The 17,718-nt window shown below is 50.9% G+C and overlaps 1 protein-coding gene across 2 annotated transcripts in view; it reads left to right on the forward strand.

Moving 5' to 3' along the window:
- med13a (mediator complex subunit 13a) overlaps positions 1-17,718 on the forward strand; it is a 104,796-nt gene that overhangs the window by 15,924 nt on the left and 71,154 nt on the right. For both annotated transcript variants that reach the window (XR_008810582.1, XM_056284461.1), the window contains exon 3: positions 15,323-15,491. Coding sequence is in view for 1 of the 2 variants with exons in the window: in XM_056284461.1 (XP_056140436.1) it covers positions 15,323-15,491 (169 nt within the window). In the remaining variant the exon portion in view is untranslated. The remainder of the gene's footprint in view (positions 1-15,322; positions 15,492-17,718) is intronic.

Genomic DNA, 17,718 nt, shown 5'->3' on the forward strand with positions numbered 1-17,718 from the left:
CTGGCGCACGGGAAGATTTAAACAAGCCTGTTTTCCCTGTGACAAGATAATCTAATCACCCCCGGCTCATTTCTGCACAGATTCTGTCTCTCCCGCTTCCCTCGCTTACTCTTGCGAGAAAAAGAGTAGGTGAATGTGGAATTCACCCATCCACTTTCGAATCACCTTTTGTGTCATTCACTCAAGGTCATAGAGATAATGAAAAGACTGAGTGGCAACAGGAACGATAGAAGGCTTGACGCCTGAGTAAAAGAAGCACTCGAACACAGCGGGTCTCCCCGTCAACACACGTTGTTGGTGGCACAGCGAGAAATGATGCATATTTCACCGCTCGATTGTCGGGCAGACACTAGAGATTCCCTGTAAGCGATACCTTCGGGGAGGTGTTAACGTCTGTGTAATCTGATCTCTCCCTTGACTCCCTCCTCGTGCCTCTCCCCTCCCTCCCTCCCTCGCCTGAATGATGAGATCGCCACGCTGGCTGGCACTGCCAACACCTGTGGGGGCAACTCCTCCCTTGCGACCCTGGCTGGGCACCAGACATACCGAGTGTGTGTGTGTGTGCATGTGTGTGTGCACACAAGACAAAGAAATAGGGGTGTGTTATGATGTCTGATTGACTCCTGCCCTCCAGCAGGAGAAGCGGCATCCCTCTCTCTATGCTGCCGTGGGAGGAGAAGGTAAAGGAAACTCACCTCCTTCCTCCTCTGGCCCTTGCAAAGAAAGGAATACGCAGGGCCGTCCATGCAGGCACCAGGAGAGGCCCCTACCTTCCACCCGTCCTCAGCATGGTTCTGTCGGTGCTGAAGGAGGCACCTGGTCATCCCCCTTTACCCCCTCCGCCGTGGAAATTGAGCTCTGGAGTCTGACCCGCTCACGGTCGGTGGCGGCACTCTGTCATTACAGGACATTGTGCCTGAAGTGGACTTAGAGCGGGAGCCAAAGTGCTGTGATAGGCAGCCCATTCAGGCCTAACAGGTTCCGGTAATAGCTTGAAGCGTCTGGCCCGGACCCTCTAATGTAGTGCGCTGCGTTGTCGGAAGGTGTTGGCGGTATGGAGAATCTATATTTGAACACTGCCCGGGTTGTTTTCACACCGCTGGGAGTGATATTAAAACTAATTCCTTTTTGTGTTTTAAGGGGATAGAAATAGGATAATTGGATATTGACCAGAAAGCCCGTGTGCGTCTTGTCCCCCTCCTAGGTATTTTGCAAAGAAAATGGCTAATCGTGCTCTCCCAGGCCTGTTCGCAGGCCTAGTTTTCAAAAGGAGGTCGTCCTCCATTCCTCGGTAGAACAGCTACTAAAGATCGTTTAAGATGCTCCCACCTCCCTGACCCCCCGCGTGTTCCGCTTTCATCGTCCGTTTAGTTGTTGGGCTCAACTGTGTCTCTGTGCAAAGGGTGGCGTAATCTGTGTTTCCTGTTTTGAAAGCTGCACCCCCACTGATGGAAGAAGCCCCCCCCCCCTCTCCCCCAGCACTCTGTCAGTGGGTGTTTATCGGTCTGGTTCAGATGTTTTGTTCTTAACACGAGGAACACAGTTTGGGTGGAGGTGGTGGTTGTTGGGGGAGGGGGGGGGTAAGGCGGCGACAGGACCTCTTGACTTGTTAGCCTTCGCTGTGAACCGCTGTTTCCCGCCGGAGGAAGCAGTTGTCCGATAACCTCTCCGGGGGCACCTTAGGCGCTGCCGTGTGTGAGGCGCAGCCGGTCTGCCCGGTGATTGACATGCTGCCGTAGTCGCTGGACTCTCCTGGGTGCTCCGACAGCGGAGGTGTGAATCAACAAGTGACAGCTAGCATTGGCAGCGGGGTCCCGTTAGAGGACCCGCTCAACCCGCGCACTCAACCGGAATGTCTCGGCTGTTGTCGCCTTTTAAGTGCCATGCTCTTTTCGCCACTGGCGTGAGGGATTGTTTTTTGCCTTCGGTCCCAGTCTGTCTTGGGTGTTTGGGGAAAAGTTGTCTTTTCTCCTCGCCGTTTCAGCCGTACTTTTTTATTTTTTATTCCCCCGCAGTCTTCAGTGCACTGTTGGCGGTAAACATGAAAATCTGCCTCTTCCCTTTCATGTCGGCAGTCGAAATGGCGCTTGCTCGTCCCCCCCCCCTCCTTCCACCCTCATTAGATTAGCGTCCTGTGAAAGTCTTTTAATTTTGAGCAAGTGCCATTTCTGTATACCAGCGTGCCAGTAATCCCCTCTCTCCAGAGATGAGAGGAGTGAGCGAGGGAGGATGGGTGGGAGAGGGAGTGCCGTGGCGGGTGGAAAACTTGAGGGATCTTTTTAACATTTGACACTTTTATCGCTATTGAGGAAGTGTGTGTGTGTGTGTGTGTGTGTGTGTGTGTGTGTGTGTGTGTGTGTATGTAGGGCTGGCAAAGGTGGCAGACCACCATGCCCCTGTTTTCTGCCGACGGACAACCTGCCTTGTTGTGTCTGACAGAAGACTAGAAAACCAATTCAAGTCTTCCTCTGGCCATGCACAAAAATTATCCCCAGCGAGTGCAAGCCACTGCTAAATTAAACATCTTGCCACCCCGCCCCTCGGCACCACACAGGCATGTATTCTCATGCAAATACCTTGCATGAGAATTTTTCTGCCGGCCCCTGAAAAGCCAGTGGAGTCTTCTATCCAGGGGCAGCCACAGAGCCGAGCCAAGATAAACTGCTGCCTTTTGCTGCTCTCGAAGACTTACAGATCTTTATTTACTTATTTGCATAAAAATTAGGATGGGATGTCTGTCTGTCTGTCTGAGAAGGGAAATTTGCTCTGTATGTTTTCTTTCCGGTCTAGGACTAGTTGTCTGTCTCTGCCCCCTCTTCCATCCTTACATCTCCCCCTGCCCCACCCAACGCTTTGACAAGTCCCTGCGGGGCTCCGCTGCTGGCAGCCTGGCACCGTGTTTGCTGCTCGGGTCTTTTTCTTTCTTCGCGGCCCGCTGTTTACTCTGCTGCTGCCAGAGTCGCTGGCCGGGTCCTGCGGTCTCGTCTCAGAGCGTGCTCATTGCATTCCTCGCTGATGGGAAAATTCAAAGAAGCGGATGAATTGCTATCTTTAAGCTGCATGAGAGAATATCTGGTAACACTTTACATTTAGTGCAGTATTACATGTAAGTTAGTGGGTTATAAGGCTCTTATAAGTCCTTATAAAATGCCCCCCCCCCCCCTTGTTCTCCCCAATTGTATCTGGCCAATTACCCCGCTCTTTTGAGCCGTCCCGGTCGCTGCTCCACCCCATCTGCCGATCGGGGGGGGGGGGGGGGCTGACTGACCAGAGGAGGCGCTAGTGCAGCGACCAGGACAAATACCCAAATCCGACTTCCCACCCGCAGACACGTCCAATTGTGTCTGTGGGGACGCCCGACCAAGCCGGAGGCAACACGGGGATTCGACCCGGCGATCCCCGTGTTGGTAGGCAATGGAATAGACCGCCACGCCACCCGGACGCCCCCATAAAAGGCTTATTAACATTATGTGTTAATGAGACTATAGGCTTTAGTTAATTGGTAAGAAGGCCCTTATAAGTCATAACTTTCTTTTAATAACTTAATCATGAGGCTCCTTACATGCTACGTGCAGGTTTACGCAGATGGGATTTACCAGACGAGTGTGAAAAAGTAGGTTTTGCGCGTTTCGCGAGCGTGTTTATGATGCCATTTTAACACTTATATAGATTTATTAACACACAACGATGTTAATACGCATTTTAGAAGGACTTATAAGGGCTTTATTACCTGTGAACTATTGATTATTACATGTGCTTAATGCAAAGCGTGAACTGAATAAATTACTGAAGAACATTTCCTTTTAATTTCTACGAATGCTGAACATATCCCCCGAAGCCCCAGTGAAAATAAGAACAAAATGTTCAAAACGTGCAAACTGCACACAGAGGATGACCTGGGATGAACCCGAAAGTTGTACAAGCCCGGGGTTCGAACCCAGGACCTTCTTGCCGTGAGGTGGCCGCGCTAACCACTGCGCCACTGTGCTGCCCTAGCATGAAATATAATATCTGTAAACATGAAAACAAATGCAATACGTACAAACTGAGTATGAGGACATTTTTACCGCCTTGTCCGTCACAACAAAGGCTCGTGATAGCACCGCCCCTGTTAAAAACCGTCACCATCACAGGGACATGTGGGGTATCTGACCCGGCCTATTCTTCTCTTAATGCAATATACCCCTTAAGATTATTGGTTTTCAAGGGGAGTGGCTGAAAGGAAAGGAAGCGGGAGTCGTCTTCAGGCAGGACCCGTAATCGGTGAGCCATCGCCACTGTAGTCCTCGGGGCACCAGAACAGATCAGCCCACAGATCCGTTCATTACTGCATGTTGGGTCGGATCTGCAGAGAGGAGGCACCGGCGGAGGAGGGAACCTTCACATACGTCTCCCCTCGCTGTGCCACGATCAACACGTAGTTTGGGATTCATCCAGTGATCGATGACAAGAATCAGTCTCGCAGCTCTCTGCCTGCTCGCTCTTCACGGGGATCCTCTGGCAAGGGCTGTGTTTTGCTGGTATGCTAACAGTAATTCTTGGAATTTTTTTTTCCTGCCTTCAAGTTCTTTGTGACTTTTTTTTCTTGTCTTGTCTTCTTGCCAGTATATTTCCCTCTGCCGATTTTAACAAAGAGTGGGATCAGAAGAACCTAACTGTGCACCCGGGGCAAAATAACCAGTTCCAAAGGGCATACATACTCCAGTAGGCTGTGGGGGCAATGGAGATAATTTACACTTATTTATTTATTCATTTATTTATTCATTCATTCATTCGTTCCAGGTCGTCTTCTTCTTTTCTGGTGCACTTGTTATGTCCTTAACGATGATGGTTGGTGAGAGAATCTCTGGACTCTGGTACCTTTAAAGTTTTCACAGAATGTGTGCAGCACTTTGTTCCTGCACTTTTGTGAGCGCTCTGTGCTGTAAAGATGGAGTGTGCAAAACAATCCTGCTGGTACTTTGGGAATCTCTGTCACACACACACACACACAGCGCAGTGGACCTTGCCTGGCTTTGGCACAAGCTGGCGTTGACCAGAGGGTGAGCCTGTGGTGAAAACAGTCGGGCTTTCTTTCTGTCTTCTTCTTCCGAATCACAAGACAAAGTTCCCTTCCCGCATGTGCATGCAGGGAGCCATTTCTCTGAAATGGAAAATAAACCTTTCGTCAGACGGGACCAGTAGAGAACATTTAGAAATGAGCACGTCTCCTGACAGGTGCTCTTGTTACACACCGTACGGCAGTTGTTGACGAGTACCCTTTGGAAATGACTCCCGGCTCGTCGGTCGGCATTGTGGCAGATTTCGTGTGTTGCTCCTCGCAGGCTGAAAATTTGAGTGCTGGGTACCTCAATAGAAAATTGCTGTGATTTTGTGTTTTTTCCGATGTAGGTGTCAGATTATACCCATTTCCTTCTGTTAAGAAACAAACCATAGTGACTCATTTAAGGCTTCAAGTTTCACGCCTGCCTCTAGTTGACTCATCTAGACTTTACAGTGCAGAACCCCGGGACTGTCGGCAGACGGAAAATACACATTCTTCCAGCAAAATGTCATGTTCATACCCAAGTTCTTTTTTTTAGAGCCTTAGAACTTCCCCCTGTTGTCTAGCAGTTAAGTTGGCAATCTAAGGGGGGGGGGGGCGTCCGGCTAGCATAGCGGTCTATTCCGTTGCCTACCAACACGGGGCTTGCCGGTTCGAATCCCTGTGTTACCTCCGGCTTGCTCGGGCGTCCCTACAGACACCATTGGCCATGTCTGCGAGTGGGAAGCCAGATGTGGGTATGTGTCCTGGTCGCTGCACTAGCGCCTCCTCTGGTTGGTCGGGGCGTCTGTTGGGGTGGGAGGGGGAACTGGGGGGAATAGTGTGATCCTCCCACGCGCTACGTCCCCCTGGCAAAACTCCTCACTGTCAGGTGAAAAGAAGCGGCTGGCGACTCCACATGTATGAGAGGAGGCATGTGGTAGTCTGCAGCCCTCCCCGGATCGGCAGAGGGGGTGGAGCAGCGACTGGGACGGCTCGGAAGGGTTGAGTAATTGGCTGGATGCAGTTGGGGAGAAAAGGGGGGAAATAATCCCCAAAAAAAGAATTGGCAATCTAAAAGGAACCGGTCTAGACGGCACATGTTCAGGTTCAGAATAAGGTTGAAGAATGGAGCGTGGTAGGAAAGGTGGAGTCCGAACAAGTGGCGCTCTTTCTGTGTCGTAGCCCACCGAGCCACGAGCGTCCCAACGGCAGCACTTCTGTAAGGGAAAACGCCAACTGTTTTCCAAACCTACCGTTTTGTGAACTTGGAGCAACTTTGTCTGGAAGCCGATGCGCTGGACAGATGAAAACCTGGTCCTGCTCAGAACCGCTGTTCCGGCAGCGGCTCGCCGTGGAGGCGTGCTGGTCTTGGCTTCCACGCCGATGTGGAAATATTTGTGTTGCAGTAGTGCAGTGTTGCTTTTAGTGGACAACCTTTGCCCTCATGAAACGATCCAGGCAGTCATCATCATCATCATCTTCATCATCCCCTTTACCACATGTTTCTGTTCAAAGTTGAGCGTTGTGTCTCCAGCCGAGACGTCGGGACAAACTCTTATGTGAGGTTATCATCTTCTCTGAAGCAATGGTGGGCCTTCTCAGACCAAACGCCGATTTGGTCAGCTGATAAACCAGCTGATTTCATGAAGTAGTTTTCCCTACCTAGTGGAGGAGCGGTGTTGGCTAGAATCAACTGGTGTAGTACACGAGTGGTGCCAATACATGGTTTGGACTTTTACTTTCTGGACCTGGTTTTTACACCCCTGCAGGAGAAGAATTGCGTCGTTCGAGGCTGATCTTCAGCCGTACGGCCCCTTAAAGTGACAGCGTGTCCCAAAAATGGTTGCACGTCGGCTCTTTGATAATAGAGTCTTGAGACCAGTAGAAGCAAACGTTCCCCCCCGTAAACCAGTTTGATCGAGCAACTGGACTTGGTATATATCCGTGAAATGTTAATATGAATCCGTGAATATTCCTTTGGATAACCATGAGCTGGATGAATGAGAACATTCACAGACAGATTGATTGAGTTTTCAGGCCGTTAACCTTTGGCACACATATGTGGTTCTCAATCAGTTGCACTGCGCTCTCCTCTTCCAGATGTTGTGTTGGTGTGTGTGTGTGTGTGTGTGTGTGTGTGTGTGTGTGTTTGTGTTTGTGTGTTTGGTCATTCTTTATTGTTGGGTGGTTTTTTTTTTTAGCTTAGCGTAATAACCCTTGAGACACTATTCATTGAAGGTTAGTTTGGACTGCACTTCTCCTTTTTAGTTGGTTGTGGTCGCCGAGGGGCCGCGGATGTGTATTGGAGATAATTAGTCTGCAGCACACCCTGTTAACCTTGGCTGAGGATATGAGCTACTCCACTTTTTAGCCAGTGCTAAGTTTCAGGCATGAAAAACGCTGAGAATGATGAATAGATAAGTCCAGACCGGCTTGTGGGGGAGAGCATGGGCCGAGAGGAGGGCGATGGCTTTTGTGCTTGGGGATCCATTTTCCAGGGCTAATCTCCTGCCTGTGAACCCCCCCCCCCCACCACCACCACCACCACCTCTCTCTCTTTCACATTTCGCTCGCTCGTTAACGGTTCTCTGATGGATCTCCGTTGGCTGGCACAGCACAGGGACGCAGCCATGCATGCAGCTCTGGCCCAGGGGTGCCGCCGCCCCCGTCCCCTCTCTGTGCTTAGGATATAGTCATTAATTAGTAATGGAGACTTTACAGAGCACCATTGGTTCCCCACCCCACCCTGCAGCTCCTTCCAGATAGGGAGGAAGGAAAAGAGGACCGGGTTGACGTTTGGGGTTTGGAGGCTCTTCCCGGACCTGTAGCAGCGCCCCGGAGCGTCGCTGCTCGCGAGATGTTCATCCCACTTGTTTTATGATCGACTACGTCTCTGATTGCTTGCACACGCAGCCTCTGTCACAACCGATCACGGGGGAAGCCCTGACTGTCGCCGCCCTGGCTGTCGCCCTGTGTTTTGGTTGGTGTGTTTGAGCCGAGCTGTACAGTATGCCTTTTAGACAGAAGTTCTGCTTTTTGTGAGGTAGCATGTGTGGTCAGGTTTGGTGTGTGTGTGTGTGTGGGTGGGTGTGTGGGTGTGGGTGTTTTAAGCGACTGATGGAGCGTTATCAGCAGAGCTGCTGTGCCACAGAGGAAGAGCTCTTATAAAGGTCAGCTCATCGGCGCCCGCCACCAGGGAGGCAGGGACATGAAAGTGTCGTAGTCGTCAGCTGAGCCCGTAAATCAGCGTCCAGACCAGGCTGCTCATCTTCTTATCTCTCCTGTTCGCTGACCACCCCACTCTTACTGCCCCCCTTAAGCAGAGGCTCACTGAAGGGGTACTGCAACGACTGGTTATTTTCATGATCAATCAGTTTTGTTTTTGTTTTTAATTGAGAGATTAAACATATAGTGCATACTTCTGGTAATAAGGTAATATAGTGTAGTATAGTGGGAGTATATAGCATTGTATATGGGCATGGTTGGTTGTGGAGTTGTGATAGGGTATATGGTCTAGTTTATCGGCAATATAGCAATGTATAAGCAATATGGTTTATATCTGTATATATTTGGCTTAATTTTTTATTTTAGTTTTTTAATTTTAATTTAATATAATTGGCTATATTTTATAACTATATAAAAATGTATATATAAATATAAACAATGTAAATATATTTCAATATATTTTATATATTTTATATATAATATATATAGACACACACATACATATATATACACATACATACACATACATATATATACATATATACATATATATATATATATATATATATATATATATATATATATATATATATATATATATATATACATACATACATACACACACACACACACACACACACATACACACACACACAAACATATGCATATGCCCAAACATATTTGGGCATAGGTTGTTGATTGTTCAGCCGTAACAGAACTCTGTATAGTAGTAACATACCTGATGTGCATACATGATTGCCACCAATGTCCTGTTGTTGCTCCATTTATTTCTTCTGGGTTTTTTTTAAATTTTATTTTATTTTATTTTTTCAGAATCAGAATCATGTTTATTGGCCATGTAGGTTTGCACAACCATGGAAATTGACTCCGGTTTCGTGGCTCTCTCAGTGTACTTAACATAGAATAACAACACTACAACACAACAACCTTCAGATATAAACACAAGGACTGACTTCTACAGGAGAAATTAGAGGTGAGGAGGTGCAGAGACCATGTCAGAGATGCTGGAATAGATGATCTTGTTTGTGTGAGTCTTGTCTGCACGTGCTAGAAGCTGCTGCCTACCGGAGTCAAATTCCTCATGTGCACCGGCACACTTGCGGCCAATAAAGTGGATTCTGAGTTAGGCTATAACATGTCCCAAACGGTCATCACAAGTTCCCCGGAGTCCGACGTGACATCTTAAAACGGTTTACTGTTTCCGGACCGGCAACCAGCAAAACCCTAAGTGGTCATCTGGTGTGTTGTGACAGCAAATCTTACCATTTGTGAGGCAGCAAATGTTTGTTATTTTTACTCGACAGATGACTCAAACAATGCAGTCAACTACCCAAACTACCAAAATTACAACCGATTCATTTCCTGTCATTTGACCAGTCAATTAAATGCCTAATTGTTCAGCCGCTACACTGAAGTGTGTTAGCAAGCAGGAGTGCTGAGCCACAGCACGAAGGGTCGGCTTCCTAAATGTATTTGTGCGTGATGGAGATGCCCTTCTGTCTTGTGTCCGGCTGTGCTGTGTTGAAGGGGCTGCGAGGGCGTCGTGGTGGTCAGAAAGTTGTGCCCCTACTGTATGTGTGCAAGCATCCGGCCTGCCCAGGTGTCCATGAGCAAATATACGGGATCCCCACCGCTGCCAGGCACTGTGTTCTGTCGCTGGTCCTCCCTAGAAAGTGACTCCTGGTCAGCGTGTGCATATGGGAGTGACTCCTGCTCAGCGTGTGCATATAGGAGTGACTCCTGCTCAGCGTGTGCATATGGGAGTGACTCCTGCTCAGCGTGTGTATATGGGAGGGACTCCTGGTCAGCGTATGCATATGGGAGTGACTCCTGCTCAGCGTGTGCATGTGGGAGTGACTCCTGCTCAGCGTGTGCATGTGGGAGTGACTCCTGCTCAGTGTGCATGTGGAAGTGACTCCTGCTCAGCGTGTGCATGTGGGAGTGACTCCTGCTCAGCTTGTGCATGTGGAAGTGACTCCTGCACAGCGTGTGCATGTGGAAGTGACTCCTGCTCAGCGTGTGCATGTGGAAGTGACTCCTGCACAGCATGTGCATGTGGAAGTGACTCCTGCTCAGCTTGTGCATGTGGGAGTGACTCCTGCTCAGCGTGTGCATGTGGGAGTGATTCCTGCTCAGCGTGTGCATGTTGGAGTGACTCCTGCTCAGCGTGTGCATGTGGGAGTGACTCCTGCTCAGCTTGTGCATGTGGGAGTGACTCCTGCTCAGCTTTTGCATGTGGAAGTGACTCCTGCACAGCGTCTGCATGTGGGAGTGACTCCTGCTCAGCGTGTGCATGTGGAAGTGACTCCTGCTCAGCGTGTGCATGTGGAAGTGACTCCTGCTCAGCGTGTGCATGTGGAAGTGACTCCTGCTCAGCGTCTGCATGTGGGAGTGACTCCTGCTCTGCGTGTGCATGTGAGAGTGACTCCTGCTCAGCGTGTGCATGTGGGAGTGACTCCTGGTCAGCGTGTGCATGTGGAAGTGACTCCTGCACAGCATGTGCATGTGGAAGTGACTCCTGCTCAGCTTGTGCATGTTGGAGTGACTCCTGCTCAGCGTCTGCATGTGGGAGTGACTCCTGCTCTGCGTGTGCATGTGAGAGTGACTCCTGCTCAGCGTGTGCATGTGGGAGTGACTCCTGCTGAGCGTGTGCATGTGAGAGTGACTCCTGCTCAGCTTGTGCATGTGAGAGTGACTCCTGCTCTGCGTGTGCATGTTGGAGTGACTCCTGCTCTGCGTGTGCATGTGAGAGTGACTCCTGCTCAGCGTGTGCATGTGAGAGTGACTCCTGCTCAGCGTGTGCATGTGGGAGTGACTCCTGCTCAGCGTGTGCATGTGAGAGTGACTCCTGCTCAGCGTGTGCATGTGAGAGTGACTCCTGCTCAGCGTGTGCATGTGGGAGTGACTCCTGCTGAGCGTGTGCATGTGGGCTCAGTAGTGGCACATTGTCCTTACTGACGTCGGCTCTCGGTTCGGAACCACGGCCGGAGTGTTTACCGTTGTTTTGGTATCGGCGTTTTTCCACAGCCTCGCGCCGCTGTGCGTTTAGCGGCACCTCGCTGGCGGCAGCCGTTGGAGGCGTCAGATATTTAACGCGGCGTGGAGTCACGCTGCGAGGCGAGCCCTTTGTTCCCGTCTTTGTCTCACAAAGAAAGCCTGTAACGGGCCTCCCAAAGGAGCATGGGAACGTGAGTATGTAGCAGTCGTTCTTCCCATCGCTGAGAGCGGGAATGCATTCAGAGATGAGATTTATTGGTTTGTCACCCCCCCCCCCCGCCCACCCCCTCTTTTTGACCCCCTCAAATGACTGGTTTCCTGCCCTTTTTGTTGCGTGTTTGTGTGTATGTGTGTGCGTGGTTCTGTCGGTGGAGGTAGAGCCGCTGGCTGAGGTAACGGGAAGAGTCCTTTTCCAGAGCGGTCGCAGAGCCAACTCCCATCTGTCCCGGAGCGGTTGACAAACTTGGCCCCCCTCCCCCCTCGTTTCTGCCCCTCCTTGGGTCCCCCCCTCCGCCACGGTCACAGTTTATTTACTGATCTTTGTTCGAATTTTGTCGTGTGTGATTTCCATCCAGCGAGCTTGTTTGCGCCTGGCAGCGGAGGGCCGGTGTTGGGTCGGCGCTCCGTGTTGCGTGCGTCTTTACGACACTCGGGAGCGGAGCATGTTGCTCGCCGTCTGCGGCGGGTTTGGATGGGGGACATGAGATCATTACGGACGCCAGATGCAAAACCAGATGCCCGTTTTAGTGCGGCTCGGCGCTGAGGGGAGAAGCTGAAGTGGGAGGGAGGAGGAGGAGGAGGAGGGGGGAGGTGTGACCGGAGGGGCCGGGCCGAGGCAGATGCGATCTCGGCGTGGAGGCACAGCTGGGATCTGCAGGGCTGTTCCTGGAGGAGGAGGTGTAGGGGGATCCTTGTCAACATTACTGAAGAGCCTCCGTCAAACGAAAAAGGGTGAAGTAGGAGCGCGGCCTTGAGAGTGTGAGGTGTGTTATTGCGGACCCACTGCTCCCTCACACACACGCACACACACACACACACAGGACACGTTGCCCTTCACAGTAGTCCGTCTCTATCCTGGTTGTTCTGTGCTGACCTTTTGCCCCCGTGCCGCCATGTCAGTCGGGGTGACCCGGGTGAAACAGAATTAGACAATACTGAGCGGTGGCGTGGTGGTTAGCGCGGTCGCCTCACAGCAAGAAGGTCCTGGGTTCGAGGCCCGGGGTCGTCCCGGGTCGTCCCCTGTGTGGGGGTGCATGTTCTCCCCGTGTCTGTGTGGGTTTCCCCCGGGGGCTCCGGTTTCCTCCCACAGTCCAAAGACATGTAGGTCAGGTGACTCAGCCGTACTGCATTGCCCCTTGGTGTGTGTGTTGTGTTGTGTTGTGTTGTGTGTGTGTGTGTGTGTGTGTGTGTGTGTGTGTGTGTGTGTGTGTGTGTGTGTGTGTGTACGCGCCCCGGCCCTGTGATGGCCTGGCGGCCTGTCCAGGGTGTCTCCCCGCCTGCCGCCCAGTGACTGCTGGGATAGGCCGCAGCATCCCCGTGACCCTGGGTGAGATAAGCGGGTTGGTTGGATGACGGGTGGATGAACTTTCTAGAAAGTCATAATGTTTTTCTTTCTCACGAAGGAATGTTAAATCTTGACTTATGGGACTTTTTTGTCAAGTTACTTTCCCCCCACTTTCCCTTGTCCTGCCTTTCATGTGGCTGTTAAAGGTGCTGATCTTCTCCGTAGCCATGGTTACATCGCTGTGGAGGAGCTTCGTGGCTCCGCACCCCGCTTTAGTCGGCCACTGGCCCGAGGTTGTGTCCCGCGGCTCAGGGTGTAGTGGTCTTAAAGGCCGGCCCTGCTCGGCGTGTGCAGCAGGGCTGCGGTATTTGAAAGTGGACTTGACGATGGTTGGGGTGGGGGGTGGGGGGGGGGGTCGCTAGAGGATTTATTTATTTATTCATTTTAAAGATGGAAGAACAAGGTCGCCCGGCCTCCAGGGTGCGTGGAGCAGCAGCTTTTCGGTCAAGATGCTGGAGTTAAAATCGCTGCCGCTTTCAAGTTTCTCTAACACTTGTTTACAAGAGCACCCGTGGAACGTAGCGGGCCCTTCACGCCAGCTCATGAGCAGCACAGGCTCCCAGCATTCCCCCCTTTTCAAGCAGGCCGGTCTGGCATACAGCCCATAATGCCCCCTCCCGTCGCAAAGAAGGATATGGGCGTAGCTTTTCTGCTCTGACAGCCTCAAAGTAAACACTTGACGTCTTCACAACTAACTTCTTGGCGTGAATATATTTCCCTCTTTCCACTCGGGTTCACTTTGATTCACTTGTGTGTGTGTGTGTGTGTGTTTGTGTGTGTGCGTGCTGGACCCCGTGGGCCACGCCAGCGGCACGTTGGGCCAACTTGAATCCAGGTTATTTGGTCGCGGTGTTTACTTCACAGGGGCCGGTGCCAAGACGGCACTCTCGGGGAGAGATATTTGCTGGACGCTTGACCGAAAGGCGCTTAAGTGCTGTAAGACGTGAGCAGTGGCTGTTAATGAGATTAGCCCGGCGTCCAGGCCGGCGCAGAATGTGATCCAGAAACAAACCGTGGTATTAAAACCGGAGAGTGTAGAGACGCAATGAGCACCTGGAGCCTGCACAGCCTCACGGCGTGTTTCTACTTGACTCCTGATACTGCACACACACACACACACACACACACACACACACACACACACACACACACACACATGCTCTGTCCTTCAGTGGGCACTTTGCCTATTTTCGCTTCATTGCACCCTCAACCCTTCCATTGACAGGATTGTCAGATGTCACTTCAGATATGACTCGCTGTTTTGCATTCCAGGAAATCAGCATTTTCAATTTCTATATCCGGGCACCTGAAACAGTGAGCTGCCCCCCCCCCCCACCCCTTTCTTTTCTTAATTTGCCATGTCAAGCTTATCTGCTTGCCACAGTCTTGCCATAAAATGGCTAAAGCTCAGCAATTGTTTTGACTTTATTTTTTGCTTTTGAGATACTTCATTGAGCCCTGTAGGGAAATTACGCTCTGCATTTAGCCCACGCTAGCTGTGTAGCTAGGAGCAGGGGGCGGCCGCTGTGCAGCGCCCGGGTACCAACTCCAGTTCTTCTTTCCACTGCCTTGCTCAGGGGCACAGACAGGAGCGTTAACCCTGACATGCGTGTCTTTTTGACGGTGGGAGGAAACCGGAGCACCCGGAGAAAACCGGCCGCAGACACGGGGGAAGAACGTGCAAACTACACCGCGCCGTGTTATAAGCGTTGTATTAGCCCAAAACCTCAGATGTCACCGTTGTGGTCAAGCAAACATGTTCATACTATGACACTTTCTAGGATCTAAAAGTACTGCATGAAATGAATGGCGCAGTTGCAGCCACAAAGTGCTATTTATGGACCCCGAACCCCGAGGTTGTCCAACCTTGGGGTTCGAACCCAGGACCTGCTGCTGTGAGGCAACAGCGCTAACCACCGGGCCACCGTAGCCCGCAGATGCGTTGACAGTTCATGGAAGGCTTGTCAGACTGGGAAGGTGCCATTATGCCGCGGGGCCGGTAGTAACGGTGACGTTTATGAGACTGATAAAGATGTGCAAGTATAGTGTCATTTCGAATGGCCGAGTGTCTCGAGTGTCTACAGCCTTTGTTGGAATGTGTGCCCCCCCCCCTTGCGTGGGCTTGCCGTTGGAGTTGTCGGTGCAGGATGTTGAAGAACACTGTCCCGCCTCGTCCTGGTTCACCTCATACTTCATATAGAAGCGAGTGCTTTCATGGCTAATCCACGACAGCTTCTTGAATTACTCATTGGGAGGATAAAAGTACACGTTTAGCGTTGAGGTCCTTTTATCTTTGCAAGCTGCATGAATAAAATAATATCTAGGAATGGGTAGCGTTTGCAGCTGAGGGTGAATAAGTAAAAAGTGTTTTGTTTCTGAATCGTAACGGGAGTTTTACAACAAGCAATACTCCAATTTGGCAGTCTTTTGTTTTTTTTTTGGAGAACTTTTATCGGCCCTTTAATTTCTCCTTTCTTCCCTCCTTCCAGCCGAGGACGATGGTCTGTGGGAGAACGGGCTTTCCTATGAGTGTCGCACGCTGCTGTTCAAGGCCATCCACAACCTGCTGGAGCGCTGCCTGATGAACCGCAGCTTCGTGCGCATCGGGAAGTGGTTCGTCAAACCGTACGAGAAGGACGAGAAGCCCATCAACAAGAGGTAAGGTGACCGTCCCCGCACGCCGCCTCCTTTCTGCACTTCCTTTCATTCATGTTACACACACACACACACTGCCTTCTTTCCTTTTTTGCAGGGCCCTTGCAACATGGAGTTGCCCCAAGGAATATTTCCTTTACTCATGATTTAACTGCCTGTTCCACCTTTATTGCCATCTTGAAACGTGTTCTGTGGACTGCTGTTCCTCCACGAGTTTGTCATAGGCAACCTGGTTGTGTGGCGCAGCCGAGTGAGTCGAGCTTAGCAGGAAACCGGCCAACAATCCTTGCTAAAAAATATCCTGACACAGATTTTTATGCTGTTGTGTGTCGTCAGGATTTTAGATTGGGAGGTGTACGGCGCCGTCTTGGCCGTGACATCACGGTAGGAAGCCGGATGTGGGTATGTGTCCTGGTCACTGCACTAGTGCCTCCTCTGGTCGGTCATGGCAGAGGAACTGGGGAGGAATAGCGTGATCCCTCCCACATGCTACGTCCCCCTGGTGAAACTCCTCACTGTCAGGTGAAAAGAAGCGACTGGCGACTCCACATGTATCAGAGGAGGCATGTGGTAGTCTGCAGCCCTCTCTGGATCGGCAGAGGGGCTGGAGCAGCGACCGGGATGGCTCGGAACAGTGGGGCAATTGGCCCATTACAATTGGGGAGGGGAAAAAACAAAACAAATCTATGCAGTAAACTTATACACCGACCTAAAGTAAACGCTGCTGTTGAATACATCTAATACTACATGACTATCTGCATGGGAATTTACGACTTTGGGATTTCACACGACAGATTTGAAAGAGAAGCTGGATAACGTTGTTTGGCTACCTAGCCAGGTTGGCTACCTAGCCAGGTTGGATACTTGTTCTGCTCACGTTTATTCACGTGTCCCCTGTGGTTTAATAATTCGCAATGCACTGACTGTAATGCGAGTCACAGATATACTTACCATGGCTTCATTTAGGCAGAATAATGGTTTAACCGGCGCTGATAAACCTGGCATTTTATATGGCAACGGCCGGAGCGGAGCCAAAAGAGGCGGTTCAGAGGCAGCGGAATCTTTAGCCGCCGGGAGGGGCGGATTTATTAACAAAATTAAACAAGGAAAAACAAAAGAATAAAGTGTATTGTGTATGGTACGTTGTTCGTCTTGTTTGTGGGGTGTGTGTCTAAACTATGTGTGATGACCAGCGGGTTGTGTATCTAGGCTATGTGTAAGTTTACTGTCCCTTTTGTGCCGTCTGTAAATGGCGTGTCGAATGTATGAAATGTGCGTGCAGGCAAAGGTGTCCGTGATCCAAGAGAGAAGTCCAAGAGAAGCCCGAGTGTGGTTTTCCAGGGTCCGTGATCTGTGAGAGAGAGTGAGCCCTTTAGAGGTCCAAATCCAAAAGCCGGGAGTTCCAAGCAAGAGGTTAGAGTCCGCGGGAGAGGGCAGAGCTCGAGGGGTTCTTGGGGGAGACAGGATTAAACGGGGCACCACAAGACACGAAGGAAAACTCGGGTTGACCATTTGACTAGAAGGCACGAGTAAACTAGTAGGCTAGACAACGTTACCGACTGTCGCTTAGGCCCGTTCTGGCGACAGCACACTGGGTCGGCTGGGGTCTTGTAGGTTGGTGATGAGCTGGTCACTCGCAGGTGTGGTGGTGGTGGATTGTAGACGGTGTTGTTGACTGTGTCTACGCGAGCGCACGCGGACGTGCCCGCTGTTTCAGAGACAGATGACGGAGATGTGCTTCGTGACCTCACGGTGGCGCCAGAAGGCCGAGCGGGGGGCCGGACCGCTACGGCCTCAGCCTAATTTAGCAACGGACAGCGTTAGAAGCTGCTGTAGGCCATGCTGCCGGAGAATTTTCAGAAGCGACGGGGGAGAAACGATAGGACCGTTGTTTGTTTACTCGCTAGAACTGCCGCACTCTTTCATAAATAAGTCAAGTCGGGTTTATTTGTGTTAGCCCAATATCACAAATTACAAATTTGCCTCAGGGGGCTTTACAGCAACACAGCATCCTGTCCTTAGACCCTCGCATCGGATAAGGAACAACTCCCTAAAGCCCCTTTAACAGGGGGAAAAATAGGAAGACACCTCAGGGAGAGCAACAGAGGAGGGATCTCTCGCCCAAGACGGGCAACATGCAATGGATGTTGCAGCCAGGGTCCAAGGTGTACCCAGGTACCGTGTGTCACCACAAGGGACACTACATAGGGTAAGGCTATGTACTGGCAGG

The sequence above is a fragment of the Lampris incognitus genome, chromosome 8, assembly GCF_029633865.1.
Source record: "Lampris incognitus isolate fLamInc1 chromosome 8, fLamInc1.hap2, whole genome shotgun sequence".
Taxonomy (NCBI): domain Eukaryota; kingdom Metazoa; phylum Chordata; class Actinopteri; order Lampriformes; family Lampridae; genus Lampris; species Lampris incognitus.